This window comes from Ceratotherium simum, chromosome 7 (genome assembly GCF_057802395.1).
Source record: "Ceratotherium simum simum isolate JZ-2026a chromosome 7, ASM5780239v1, whole genome shotgun sequence".
Lineage (NCBI taxonomy): Eukaryota > Metazoa > Chordata > Mammalia > Perissodactyla > Rhinocerotidae > Ceratotherium > Ceratotherium simum.
In genome coordinates, this window is record NC_141906.1 from 20,800,237 (window position 1) to 20,812,910 (window position 12,674).

Genomic DNA, 12,674 nt, shown 5'->3' on the forward strand with positions numbered 1-12,674 from the left:
GTTAGTAAGGGTCAAACAAAAAGGTTTAATAAATGCTTTTTCCATTTTACTTAATCCTCAAGTAGACACCTTCACCTAAATGTTAAAGATGAGAAAATTGGACTAAGTATAAGTCACACAGCTGTTGGGTTTGGATCTAAATTTCAAACACCATCTGAATCTTAAGACACAGTATTTATATATTTCTGTACCTTCAGTGTCTAGTCAGAATCAATGAAATGCCATTAAATCAAATTAAATGTAGTCTCTTAATTCTTTATCAACTACTGACCATCTGAAGCCTCAGCTTCCATATTAGAAGCTCTCCAAAAAACACTGAGGGAAAACCCATCCTTTTTCCCCTTCTCCCTTAGCACCATTATGGAAGATGCAAACCAATGACCCAGTTATCAGTTTGTCCAACTGAGTAAAGCCTTCCTGACACCTTATAACTCTCCGTTATCCAAATCAAGTAAGCTTCCTCCCTCGTGCTCCCTATAACTGATGGTCTCCAATATCCTCTAAAGAAACAACCCTTCACCAAACTTAGTGTGTAGTAGACTGGACAATCTAGGTTTCTGTTAAGTACAGTCTATGATGTTAACACAATGATGAAATAAATAACTTAATGCATTTCTCAGAACATGTCCCTGTCATTAAACGACCCATGACTGTAATAGTTTTAGTAGGTTTAAGTGCTACCTTAACTATTTTTTTGGCCAGGGTTCTATACCAGACTGTAAGTTTTATTTTGGGTCAAAACATTTTCAAAATTTGGGGAACCACTATAAAAACTGTAGCAAATTATAATTTACCCTGAGATCTATGAGGGTCCTATCTGCATGCAAGCATTAGTCATCATCACGGTTTTGCAGGAGATAACAAACCCTAGAAAACCTGATGCCAGTTTCTAGCCTTTAAGATTCTCAAATTTCTCTACTGGATACATTTCAGACTAGAAGAAAAACTGTAAGCATTTCATGACATATTTTTATCAGCATTAAGACTCCTGTGTACAGTGATCCATAAATCCTGACAAGTGCTCTCTAGAATTCAAACCACTTTGATATGTAAAAGCCCTGGTGTGTTTAAAATTCAGACTGCTGGGCCCCATCTCAAGATTTTGGTTATAACTAGAATGGTTTGGTCCAAGATGAGGGAGCCAGGTGGAAAAACCTTAAATTCAGGAATTAAGTCCCAAAGACCTGCCTCAATCCCATCACTGTCCCCTTTAACATGTGACCCATCAAAATTCTGTGAAGACCACGTCCCATCAAAACTGAGTCTTCAGCCCTTTTGAGCCTCATGGAACAATTAAGGGCACATTCTCGCACTGATTGTAAATTCCAAGTATACAATGCAACTATAAGATATATATGTCATAAACAGGTATCATTCTTACTTTATAAATGTAAAGGTTCAAGTTAGGTAACCTGCCAAGACCTCTAAGCGTTGGTGCCATCTCTTGCACACTTCTCTTAGGGGAGTTAGCAGACGAGCCCAGGCCCTCTTACCCTTACTCCTAGAACCTGTTAGGTGGGTTTCTGATGTACAGATAGAGGTAGAAGTGCCAAAGAACCTACACTCAGACTAGAAGAGAAAAGCACTTGCTAGCATTTAATGAATCTCCCTCCATGTAGCTTCAAGCTACCAGGACACAGGCCCCCCCAACACCCTTAATCTTCTCCTCAGCTCTTCTGCTGAAGAATTTGGCCTTCACGATGACAGGCTGCTTGGGGAGCTTTCCCTTTCCCAAAACTTTGTAGTAGCCCTAGAAGAAGAGAGAAAAGCGTTTTTAATACACCATGGCAAGTACCAACTCCCTGATGGGTATGAGAAAAGATGCCTGCCAACCCACTCCCCCTAGGAGCCTAGGAGGGCATGTTTCTGATCTGGGCACTACCGGGGGCACTGACTGCCCTCGCCAGTGAATCAAGACCAGTAGATTCTCTCCGAGGACTCTAGCACACCAGGACAAGAGCTGTGTCAGGATGTGACTCTAGTCTCGGGCAAGCATAAATCCCGCTCTCCTACTCAATTACTATATAATAAGCAAAAAAGGAAAACCACATTTGCAGCAATGTTCCAAAAGGTCTTGACCATCAAAATTGCTCAAGAGATGTTAAACAGGCTGGGAAAGGGGATTTAAAACTTAACTAACAGCCCCCTCAGGGTTCAAGCTACCTCCATAGCAATGGGATATAAGGCTGACACAAGGACCAGAACTCCAAATAATAAACAAAAATGCTTGGCAGAGAGGGCAGCTCTTCAGATAATGTAGGGCCTTAAACAACAACTGAACACATTAGGATTTTATTCTGTAAGGAACAGGAAGGGTCAAGAGCTGTGCCTCACGTAGGCTTGTGTAAAAGAGACCAGAGGCAGCTGAGCTAAGATATTACCAATAGCTCAGGCAAGAAATGCAAATCTGCACAATCAGGCCAGTAACAGTAAGAATGAGAAGACTACTAGTGGGAAAAACATTCAAATGAAAATGAAGTAACTGAATGAATGAGGAAGTAGAAGGATTACTCTTCAGATGTTTTGCTTTAATCACAATTGAACTAGAGAATTACGTGTGGAAATTCTACCAAAAGGTGGAACTGTCTGGTAGGTAACTGGGTATAGACTTCAAGTGGGAGATGAAGCAGACTAGCTTACCCAGAGTTTTGAGAGGCAAAGACCCAAACAAAGGCGAAAAATATTCATTTACTCACTGATCGCACCACATCAATGATAGGAGCAGCTCCAGTCTTGTTCTTGGCAGCATTTACCCGTGTCTGCTCACTGACCAAGGTCCACAGTTTATCAAGGTTGACAGTTGGGCAGAAGCTCTGGTTCCTCTTTAAGTGGTAATGCCTCATACCCACTTTCCCAAAGTAACCTGGGTGACTGGGAGGAGAAGGCAACCACTTTAATAACCTCACTCCATTAAGACACTATGTTTATCATCTTTATAGTCCATCTCCCCCCACTACAGTGTAAGTTGTTCATGGGTGTAGAACAGTGACACAGCAGGTACTCCATTTGCTGAATAAAACAAATTTTTAAAAAGCCACCAAAGACTTTCAAAAGGAAAAGACTGGCCTTATTTCATGAAACCAGGATAAGTCACTAAGACAGAGGCAATGCCAAGACTAGAATTCAGGTCACTTGACAGCATTTTTTGGAAATAAAAGAGTCCTACAATAGAGGTCTTCCAAGCAAATAGTTAAACTACCATCCCCCAATTTGTGGGCATAAGCGAAATCTAACAGTTGTATAGGTCAATCGGATGCCTGTCACTAACCTGGTGACTGACTATGCCACGAGGGCCACAGCCAGTGAATATGGTCAGCAGTTACTCTTCGAGGACTCTAGCACACTAAGGCAACAGCTGATACCCAAGCGTGACTCTAGCCTCGACAACAAGCTCTCAAGTCACGACAAGTGTTAACTCAGTAAAAGCCAGCAAAACGTAAGGTCTGTGAGTAGTAAGAGGCTTGCTTCCCATTAAAGATGTTCTGAGCCAGCCCTCTGCCCCTAACTCCAAAATTGTCAGTGTCAGTAAAAGCAGTCCAAGGAACACTCACTATTTGTCAAAGTTGATCCTGTGATGATGCAGGCCACCAGCATTACCCCTGCCTCCCGGGTGCTTCCGGTGCTTGCCTGCAGGAATACAAAGCTACATGGCTAACACAGCCTTCTCCAGCCCCTCAGTATTTCCCACAAAAACATTTCCCCACGCTTCGGTGCCTTTGCCAGTCTACAATACCTCTTTCAGCATCGCTGTTCCTTCAAGACTCCGAGTTAAACATCTCTTTGCAGCACTACCACACTACTCCATGCCTTCAACCAATTAAATACTGTGCCCTGCTCAATTCTCATACCCCCAAATGATGTGAAATTCTCTAAAACTGGAGCACTAGAAAATTCTTAAAAAGAAAAAGCCAACAGCTAACGGCCAAATTCAATCCGACTCGAACGCACAAAGCTGTTACCCACTTCTAAGCTCTTACCCACATGCTTTCCAAGTAGCTGAGACCCTGCAGGGAGAGCCCAAGGCCGACCAGGATGGGAAGTCGGCACTTACCGATGCGGCCGTGGCCGTGGCTCACGTGGCCCCGAAGTTTCCGGGTCTTCCTCAGTCTGGACGGCTGCGTGGAAAAAGGTGCTTGGTGATAAAGCCTAAAGAAGGTGGCGAAGCCTGCCAGTCTGCGAAGGGCCTGGAGACCTGGGGGTCAGGGACCTGCCTCGTGGCGCGTACAGCAAAGCTGGGGTTACGAACTGGCCCGGGGCCGTGCGGCCTCATGAGGGCGGCGCCCAAACGCCCCGGCCCGCGTGTCCCAGAGATCCGAACCCCGGGTCCAACACGCGGCCCCAGGCTACCGGGCCCACGCCGGCCCCTCAGCCCTGCGGCCGGCCATGCGCGGCCCGAAACACCGGGCTAAAGCTGGGGGTAGGTGGCTTGGGTGTAAGGCAAGTGGAACTCACGACACGCGCCAGGAATGATGCAGAAACCCGAGAAGAAACACCTACCATGTTGGCGGCCGAGACGAAAAAGGGAGGCCTTTCCGAAGTCTCGCGAGCTATCGATCACGGGGGCGGAGCCAACGCCTCACTTCCGGCCAGGGAGCCCCGGCCTCGGGCGGGGCCTCTTTAGTGTCTCGGGTCTCGCGCGGCTGCGGGCTTCGGGGTTTCCTCTTCCTGCGGGTTATCGTCGCCCTCACAGCGAAGGTGGCGGCGGCGGCGGCGGCGGCGGCGCCCGGGAGGCCTTTCTGGTGCAGCCCGTCGTGCGCTCCGGCTCGGAGGCTGAGAGCTGTCGTGGGAGCCGGGCCGTGGGGCGCTGTGGTGCACGCTGTGGCGGCCCAGGTGGGCCGGGCCCTTTTCCCTGACGTCTTGACCCAGGAAGCTGCCTAGAGCACCGTATTTCTCAGCTGCTCACCAAACGCCCCAGCCCCGAGCAGTCCCGCGCCCCTCGTTCTGTTTTTAGTGGTCTGCTCGGCCCCGGCGGTAGCGCTTGCTTCTTTGTCCCTTGGCCGCAGTGAGGAGCCACGAGGCATTGTTTGACCTCAGTGTGCCCACCGGTGTCTCGATCTGGTCCCTTTGAAGTCCCTACCTAGATGTCTTTACCAGCCTCCGGGACCCACGCTCCTGAGGGGGCGCTCGGCCTTCTTTTCTCTTTTGCCTTTGTGCTGTCGTCCTGCGCGTCCTCAGTTTGAACTCTGCTATGCTTCAGGGACCTATAAGCCTGGTTACTTTACGGTCCTTTTTATCCAAACCTTGTACATTTTCTAACCGCCACGTTTTAATTTTCACCTTAACCTATTTGACATGCCCATGACTCCTTCCTCTCCTGGACCGGAGAACCCGTGCTCAACCTGGACCAGATACAAGTGTCTCCTCTTTTGTGAAACTTCTCTGACCTACTCAGTCATAGTTGCTCACTTCCCCCACTTGTGCCTCCACAAAATCTAGTACATAGCTCAAATAATTGTTGATCCACATTTGTTTTCCCCACTAGACCAAATTCCTTAAAGTCTCAATAATTACTTTTTTCTATCTGTGCACTCCCAGTTCCTGGCATGCAGTATATGTTCAACAAATGATTGTTAAGTGAATGAATGAACCTACCCTCCGCTCCATTTCTTCACTAATGGAAGAGGCATCCCTCCTGTCTTAAGTCTCAACCAGTGTTCACTGTCTCAACTAGTGTTCAAGATCCCATTCCCTCAGTTTCCGTGTGTGTGTGTGTGTGTGTGTGTGTGTGTATTTATTTTCTCTGCCTCTGTCCCTTCTATTCCCCAGCTAAAATATATTTTAGCTAAAATGTCCTAAATTCTCCCTGTCTCTGTTTACTGCCTTTGCTCCTTCCTTTACAGCCAAGTTCCCCAAGAGTAGTCTGTAAATCCTGTCCATTTGCTCACTTCCCATTCTTTGTTTAATCCACTGCAGTCTAGCTCTCAGCCCCGCTATTTTGATGAAATTGCTCTTACCAAACTCATCAGTTAACCAAACACCAAATTGGATGCACTCTTCCAGTTCCTCATACCACTTGTTCTCTCGGTTGTGCTTTACCCCTTTGACTTCTTTTTCTAGGGGAACTCTTGCCTTCCTCGTATCTTTCTGGCTACTTCTCAGTCTTCTTTTCAGGTTCTTCTGACTTTGTCTGCCCTTTAGATGTTGATGTTCTTCAGCCTCCTGTCCTTGCCCCTCTTAACTTTTCACAGTACACAGTCCTCTTGGGTGAACTCATCTTGGGTGACTTCAATTCACATCTCTATTGCTGAGCTCCACACTCATATATTCGCTTAATTTCTGGTTAGTATCCCTTGGACGTTCTACAGACAAACTAGATAAACATATCTGAAGACTTCAATCTTCCCTGCTCATTGGTGCCTTCTCCTTTATTCAGTATCTTGGTGAGTGGCACTGTTGTCCAACTAGTGATGTCAGAGACCTGATAATTGTCCTCAAGGCTTCTTTTTCTCTGATACACTGTCACCGTATCCTTTCATTCTATATCTGTCTCACAAATGTGCTTCCTCTATAGCCCTTCGCCACTGCCTTCGTTAAGGCCCTCATCATATCTCATCTCAAGTTCAACACCCTCCTGTGATCACCCTGCCTGCATTCTAACCCTCCTCCAATCCCTCCATCCTTCACACCTCTGCAAGGTTAATCTTCCCAAAACATGACTTTCATCCTTTCACTTACTTGATCAAAAAGTTCAGTAGCTCCCTGTTACCAACAGGATATAGCTCATTTGCCTTTCTGATCTTTCTCAGCTTCTCCCCACACAAGCTTTCTACTGCAGCCAAACTTGGTACGTCCCTTCTGCCTTTTTGCCTGTGCTCGTGCCATTTCTCATGGCTTATGTGCCCTTCTTTCTGACCAGATATCCTGGATCTTCCTCAGCCTTTAAGGCCCACTTTATGTTCTGCTTCTTCATAGAACACTCCAGTCCACAGTGACAATAGCCAAATACACCTTGCAGTTTACAAAATGCACCTGCCTGAGAAGTCAACACTACCGGCCCCATTTTATGCGTGAGAAAATTGAGGCACAAATGGTTGAGTGACTTGCCGGAGCCTCAATGCTGCTAAGATAGAGAGCCAGGGCCTAGCCTTTAGTCTTTTCCCTCTAGATCTCCTGATTTTGCCTCAGTGACCATTCCCTTTCTGACTTCACAGCATTATGGTCTTCATCACTCCATCAATCCTTAATCACATATTGCCTGTGACCAGCAGACAGGGGGGCCTTGAGAATTGGGGGCAAGGTCCAAGAAGAGATCATCATCTATTTGACATCAAAACTAGCCAGTAAGTGCACAAGGGATGAGCTGAGCTACCTGGAAACTACCCTTGAAAAGATGGTCTGTGAATGAAGGTAAGCTGGGCAGAGCTTTGGGAATTAGAAGTAACCATCAGGTGTCCTGTAACTAGGGCCTGGAGCAAGGACCAAGACTATCCAGGGGGTGGAGGTAGGGTTATGGGTGATGAGACACTGCTTCTGGATAGTTTTGCCAGGTTCTTTGGTTATAGAGGAGCTACATCCTGTCCCTCAGGCCACTGGCTGGATGGGAGTCCTCCCTGAATGCATCAGCACTCTGTTGGGTTCTGTGCTCACCTAACATTCTTCTCATTGGTGGTTTGACCTCCAGGGTACGGGGAGTGCCCTGGATGTTTCTCTGGCTCTGGTTTCCAGCCAACTCCCTTTCCTTCACAAGGCAATCATGTAGCTTCAACATAAGGCTCATGTGGGGATTGTCAGTGTGGATCAGTTTCCCTAGGTTGGCCAGCTCTGAGAGAGCAAACAAAGCTGAGTTCTATATCTGCAAAGTTGAGTATCAGCCAGACATTAGGTATTAGGTAACCTGTTCCTCCCCATCAGGCACACAGGGCATGTCCCTGGATATGACTCCTGAGAAGCTTCCTTCTCTGTGATATCTATTCTGAAGTAGAGCATGGCCTTGTGACATCTCAGGCATCTGGGCACCCCCAGAGAGTCAGGGCCTCAGAAGATACCTGTGAAATGAGCAGAAGGGGGATGACACCAGGCAGCAGCCTGGCGAGGCAGGTAAATATGATACCGACCTTTTTCGAACCCCGGGCCACTCTCCAGATGGCCTTGTGAACACACCACCACTCTGAAGAGGGCCCTGGTGTCCCTCTCTTTTACTCTCCTGTCTGGGTTCCTGAGTTCATCAGCAGTCCGTCAGACAGCAACAACAACATGGATGGATCCAGCCTTGTTTTCTTCCTCTCCATCTTTAGATTTGGACATTTGGAAATATTATATTGCTTGTGTTTTTCAAGTAAAGGATTGTCAGTTTAAGATGGGAAGAGCCAGTTCTTTGCTGAGTGAGAATTAGAGAAAAACTCAGAAATCCAAATTTATTTCAGAAAGAATTGAAAAATTTATATTTAATAGAAAAGACAGTACAACATGAAAGAAAAATTTTGAAAAAATGTAAGTATAAACATTTCAAATCATAATACCTACAATGCTGTTTTATTTCTGAATATTACCTTCCGGCTGTCTACATGGAGACATAGCTATCTGCAAAGCTGAAGATTATAATATAAAAATCCTTTTGTATTCTACTTTTCCTTTAATACCATGACATTTTTCTGTATCATTACCAAGTCTTCATGATTATTATTTTTAAGAGCTGAAGAGTAATTTATCGTAAGCATGTACTATAATGTACTAAGCCATTTTCTCGTGTATTTTGTTTTCATTTTTTGTTGTTCTTATTGTGTTCTTTGCTATTAGAGACAACGATGCAGTGAACATTTGTGTATATGTAGTTTTTTCTTCTTCTATTGAATAACTTGTCTAGGATAAATTCCCAGGAGTGAGATTGCTGGATTATAGGGTATGAACATTTTTATGATTCATTTTACGTTGCTATATATTTTTTTCCAAATGGATTGTACCAATTTATGCACCAGCAGCGTGTGTAGTTTCCAATTTCAACTACACCAGGCTCAGGGTTTTTTTGCTTTCGTCAGTAGTTTTTGATATATGGCAATATGGCATTTAGGGGAAAATCCACAGGACCATAGGGTTTTCTTCAGCACAAAGTAAAAATAATCTAATTCGAGGATTAGGAATTTCTAGGAGTCTTTCCTTTTTGTGTTGGATAGATTTTTTAAAATCTCATTGTACTACACGGCAAATGCATTTCTAGAAGCACTTCATGGGAAGCTAGGATGGAAAATCCTGCTGCCATTAAACTCAGAACAGCAAAATGTGAAGAGAGGAATTCTAGGATCTTTGAGGGCAGTTTATCCAATAGCACAACAAGGAGAGACTTAACTATTTGGATTTTAATTTAATTTCAGGTGATAAAATTAGTGGACAGAGCATAGAAGCTTGTGTTCCTTTTCTACCTCTATTTTTACTAGCTGAATGATATTGAACAAACAGCATATTCTCTTTGAATCATAATTTTCTTGTCTGTATGCAGTCATGCACCACATAACAACTGCATGTGCGATGGTGGTCCCATAAGATTAGTACCATATTGCCTAGGTGTGTAGTAGACTCTACCATCTAGGTTTATGGAAGTACTGTAGGGGAGGAAGAAATTTTCCTCTACCCTTCTTGGTTCTTCTGCTGGTCTAAGAATTAAATTGACATGAGACAAATTAACAGGAGAAAAACAAATAAAAGTTTAATAATATGTATACCTGGGAATAACTCAGGAAAACTGAGTAACTCGCCAAAATCACGGAAGCCCTCACCTTAAATATCATCCTCAGCTAAAGACAAAAGAAGATATTGGGGCCAGGGAGAGTCAGAGACTTCAAAGGGAAGGAAAGCAATTCACAGGTAGGTGAAAAGGAGCAAATGTTTGGAAAACAAGTGTTTGGCCACACAAAAACAGAAGAACACAGAGGGGAGCCCAACAAACAGGCTTTTTTAGGTTCCTTCCTGTCTATCACCTAGTTCATGTTATGCTAAGGTGATAGCTCGCTTCCTGAGACAAGTTTTTTATCTGAATTCTTTTAGGCAGTTAAGGGGGGATGTGACAAGAAAAACTTTCTAAGTCTTTTGTTTTTTAAAGATAATCAGCCTAAAATAATCCTCATGTTAAAGAGACATGTTTTGGAGTGGCAAATTTTGTTCGCCTTCAGTATACTCTATGATGTTCGCTTGACAATGAAATTGCCTAGCGATGCATTTCTCAGAACATATCCCCATCGTTAAGCAACACATAACTTCAATACTAAGGTGTTATTTGCCCTTTTCACTGAGTCGTCATTTGTACTGATGGTGCCAAAGCAAAAGCCAAAGATGGTGTGTAAAACTGCTGGTACAAGTCGTTGCGTTCCTCACTGTCAGACATTTGCAGTAAAAGAAAAGAAAAAAGCCAGTTTCACTTGAGAATGTCGATGATAGAATAGTAAATATTTTATTAAATCTCAATCCTCGAATACACTTCTTTTTAATATTCTGTGCGAAGACTTCGGAAGTATGCAAAAAGCCCTCTGCTACTTATCAAAGTGAGGAACAGCCCTGGTGATACTATTTGAATTACAAGCTGAACTAGCCTTTTTTTTTTTTTGGTAGAACACCAGTTTTACTTGAAAGAACAGCTGACAGACAAACTGGTCGTTCAGGCTTGGGAATTTGGTAGATATTTTCTCAAAAATGAAGTGAGCCTGTCACTTCAAGGAAAAAAACTGACAGTATTTACTGTCAATGACAAACTTTGAGTTTTCAAGCAAAAATTAGAACTCTAGTAAAGTTATAGCTGCCTCCATGAGTTTGACAACTTCCTAATAGTTAAAGAATTTTCCAATGAGATTAGAGGTGATATTAAAGAATGTGATTTTTTGTTATTGTATAATGAAATGTGTCAATATTTGGAGCATCTGCATAAGTCATCAAACCAATATTTTCCAGATGACCAGTACTTGGTGTTATAAAATTATGCCTGGGTAAAAAGGGCATAATTTTGCACTTTGCACTATCTTGCAAAGTGCAAGATAGACCAGCAGATTTTAATGTAACAGAGTAAAAAAAGTTCATTAATGTAGTTTCAGATTCCACGTTATGACTAACCTTTAAGAAACTACCACTTGTTGAATTTTGGTGTAGTATCAAAGAAGAATATCCATAATTATCTGATAAGGCTATTAAAATACTCCTATCTTTTCTAACTGTATAGCTATGTAAGGCTGGATTTTCTTCATATACTATAAACAAAACAACAAATAACAGATTGACAGCAGAAGCAGATATGGGAATCCAGTTGTCTTCAGTATTAAGCCAGACATTAATGAGGTTTGCAAAAAGGAAAAACAGTGTCACTCTTCTCACTAAATTTATTTTTATGAAAATAGTTAATTTTTCCTAAAAAGTATGTTATTTGTGTTGACATATAATGGGTTTATTGTTTTTAATGAATTAGTATTTTAAAATTATCTCAGTTTTAATTTATAATATGGTAAGTATCAATAGATATAACTCATGAAAACACAATCTCTTTGGGGTCCTCAATAATTAAAAAATATAAAGGAGTTCTAAGACCAAAAAGTTTGATATTCTCATAGACTAATCAGCCACGCTTAAACCTCCTAAGAGAGACTGCCCTCTCCTCCACTAGGGCTGCTACTGTGGCTGCTCTCTGAAGAATAACTGCCCTTAGAGCCCCAGAATGGATTAGAAGTGAAAGTCCATCCATTATTTTATGTAGTGGCATCTTGCTGGGCCCCCAAGCAGCCTGGCCTCTCCCAGCCCCATCACCCTTCATCTTTAATGGGCTTGGCTCCTAGAGACTGTAGACAGAAGTGAAAGTTCTTTCAAATTTGCATAATTACATAGCTCCAGATTTGAATTGAATGATTTTTGTTTTGTTTCTTAAATAGATATGAATATAGAACTAGGTACACTCCTTTTGCTCTTGTACAATTATAAAACTGAATACAGTTTACAAATTATACAAAACCAAAACAATCAAATTAACAATATTAATTTCATGTGCAGATGATGTGTTGCTAAACTAAATTGCCAGCACAGCTTAAACGTGGTGCTCCCTGTTGTGGCTAAGTTTGGCAAACTTATGCAGCAATGATGATGGCCCAATTTCCCCACCTCCTTTTTCTATTCCAAGTACTGTGAGACATTCATTATCATGTGCCGCAGTGTCATTTAGACGTCATGTGGCAAGAATGCCTGATTCACATATAAAATCCACCCCTTTCTCTTCTCATTAGCCTGAGACAAAGTAATACCACTTGGTGTGAACTAGATCCTAAACTCTTAACAGTGCCCCTAAAATCTCATCATGGTGGATATGTAGATGATCCAGGATGTTTGTACTTTAAAAAACTCTTATCGACTAACACACGACTAACACACGGACAGAGAGCACTGTGTGGTGGTTACCAGGGGCAGGGGGATTAGGGGGTGGGCACAAGGGGTGAAGGGAGGCGTTTATAACATACAAACAATAACATACAACTAAGATTTCACAATGTTATACACTATTAAGACATCAATTAAAAAAAACTTATCAGAATGAAACACTAATTTAAAAAAATTATTGGAGAGAACTCATGAAAATATGTGTGTGGACCTGCAGCTTGAGAAAGTCAAGTAATTAAGAGTGTGCCGTCTGGAATCAAACTGACCTGGATTTGAATTTGCATTTGATCTCTGCTATTTACCATCTGTCTTTGTGCAATTACCCAACCTCTTTG

General features: G+C 42.9%; 2 protein-coding genes and 2 non-coding genes across 4 annotated transcripts in view; 1 reads left to right on the forward strand and 3 right to left on the reverse strand.

The window, feature by feature from the left end:
- Positions 1 to 1,577: 1,577 nt before the first annotated feature.
- Positions 1,578 to 4,515, reverse strand: RPL27A (ribosomal protein L27a). Its single transcript, XM_004418406.3, has 5 exons — positions 4,498 to 4,515; positions 4,052 to 4,115; positions 3,552 to 3,627; positions 2,697 to 2,871; positions 1,578 to 1,750 (listed from the first exon to the last, which is right to left on the reverse strand). Exons 1-5 carry the CDS (start codon positions 4,498 to 4,500, stop codon positions 1,622 to 1,624), a joined length of 447 nt encoding a protein of 148 aa, XP_004418463.1. The 5' UTR covers positions 4,501 to 4,515; the 3' UTR covers positions 1,578 to 1,621.
- On the reverse strand, positions 1,859 to 1,989 carry LOC147916565 (small nucleolar RNA SNORA3/SNORA45 family). Its single transcript, XR_015552835.1, has one exon. It is a non-coding gene; the product is annotated as a small nucleolar RNA SNORA3/SNORA45 family (small nucleolar RNA).
- LOC147916566 (small nucleolar RNA SNORA3/SNORA45 family) lies at positions 3,256 to 3,385 on the reverse strand. Its single transcript, XR_015552836.1, has one exon. It is a non-coding gene; the product is annotated as a small nucleolar RNA SNORA3/SNORA45 family (small nucleolar RNA).
- Positions 4,516 to 4,532: 17 nt separating the features above from the next.
- The window catches only part of TRIM66 (tripartite motif containing 66), a 59,798-nt gene continuing 51,656 nt past the window's right edge, over positions 4,533 to 12,674 (forward strand). The window contains exons 1-2 of the mRNA XM_087433254.1: positions 4,533 to 4,830; positions 7,152 to 7,347. Of these exons, the coding sequence (XP_087289380.1) occupies positions 7,342 to 7,347 (6 nt within the window). The 5' untranslated portion in view covers positions 4,533 to 4,830; positions 7,152 to 7,341. The remainder of the gene's footprint in view (positions 4,831 to 7,151; positions 7,348 to 12,674) is intronic.

Bases quoted from the DNA above. Each gene is read 5' to 3' on its own strand.
- RPL27A (XM_004418406.3), bottom strand. The intron at 2,872-3,551 runs GTGAGTGTTCCT...TTCTCCTCCCAG, and splicing joins AGGATCAACTTTGACAAATA to TCACCCAGGTTACTTTGGGA. The intron at 1,751-2,696 runs GTGAGTAAATGA...CTCTTCTTCTAG, and splicing joins TCATTGATGTGGTGCGATCA to GGCTACTACAAAGTTTTGGG.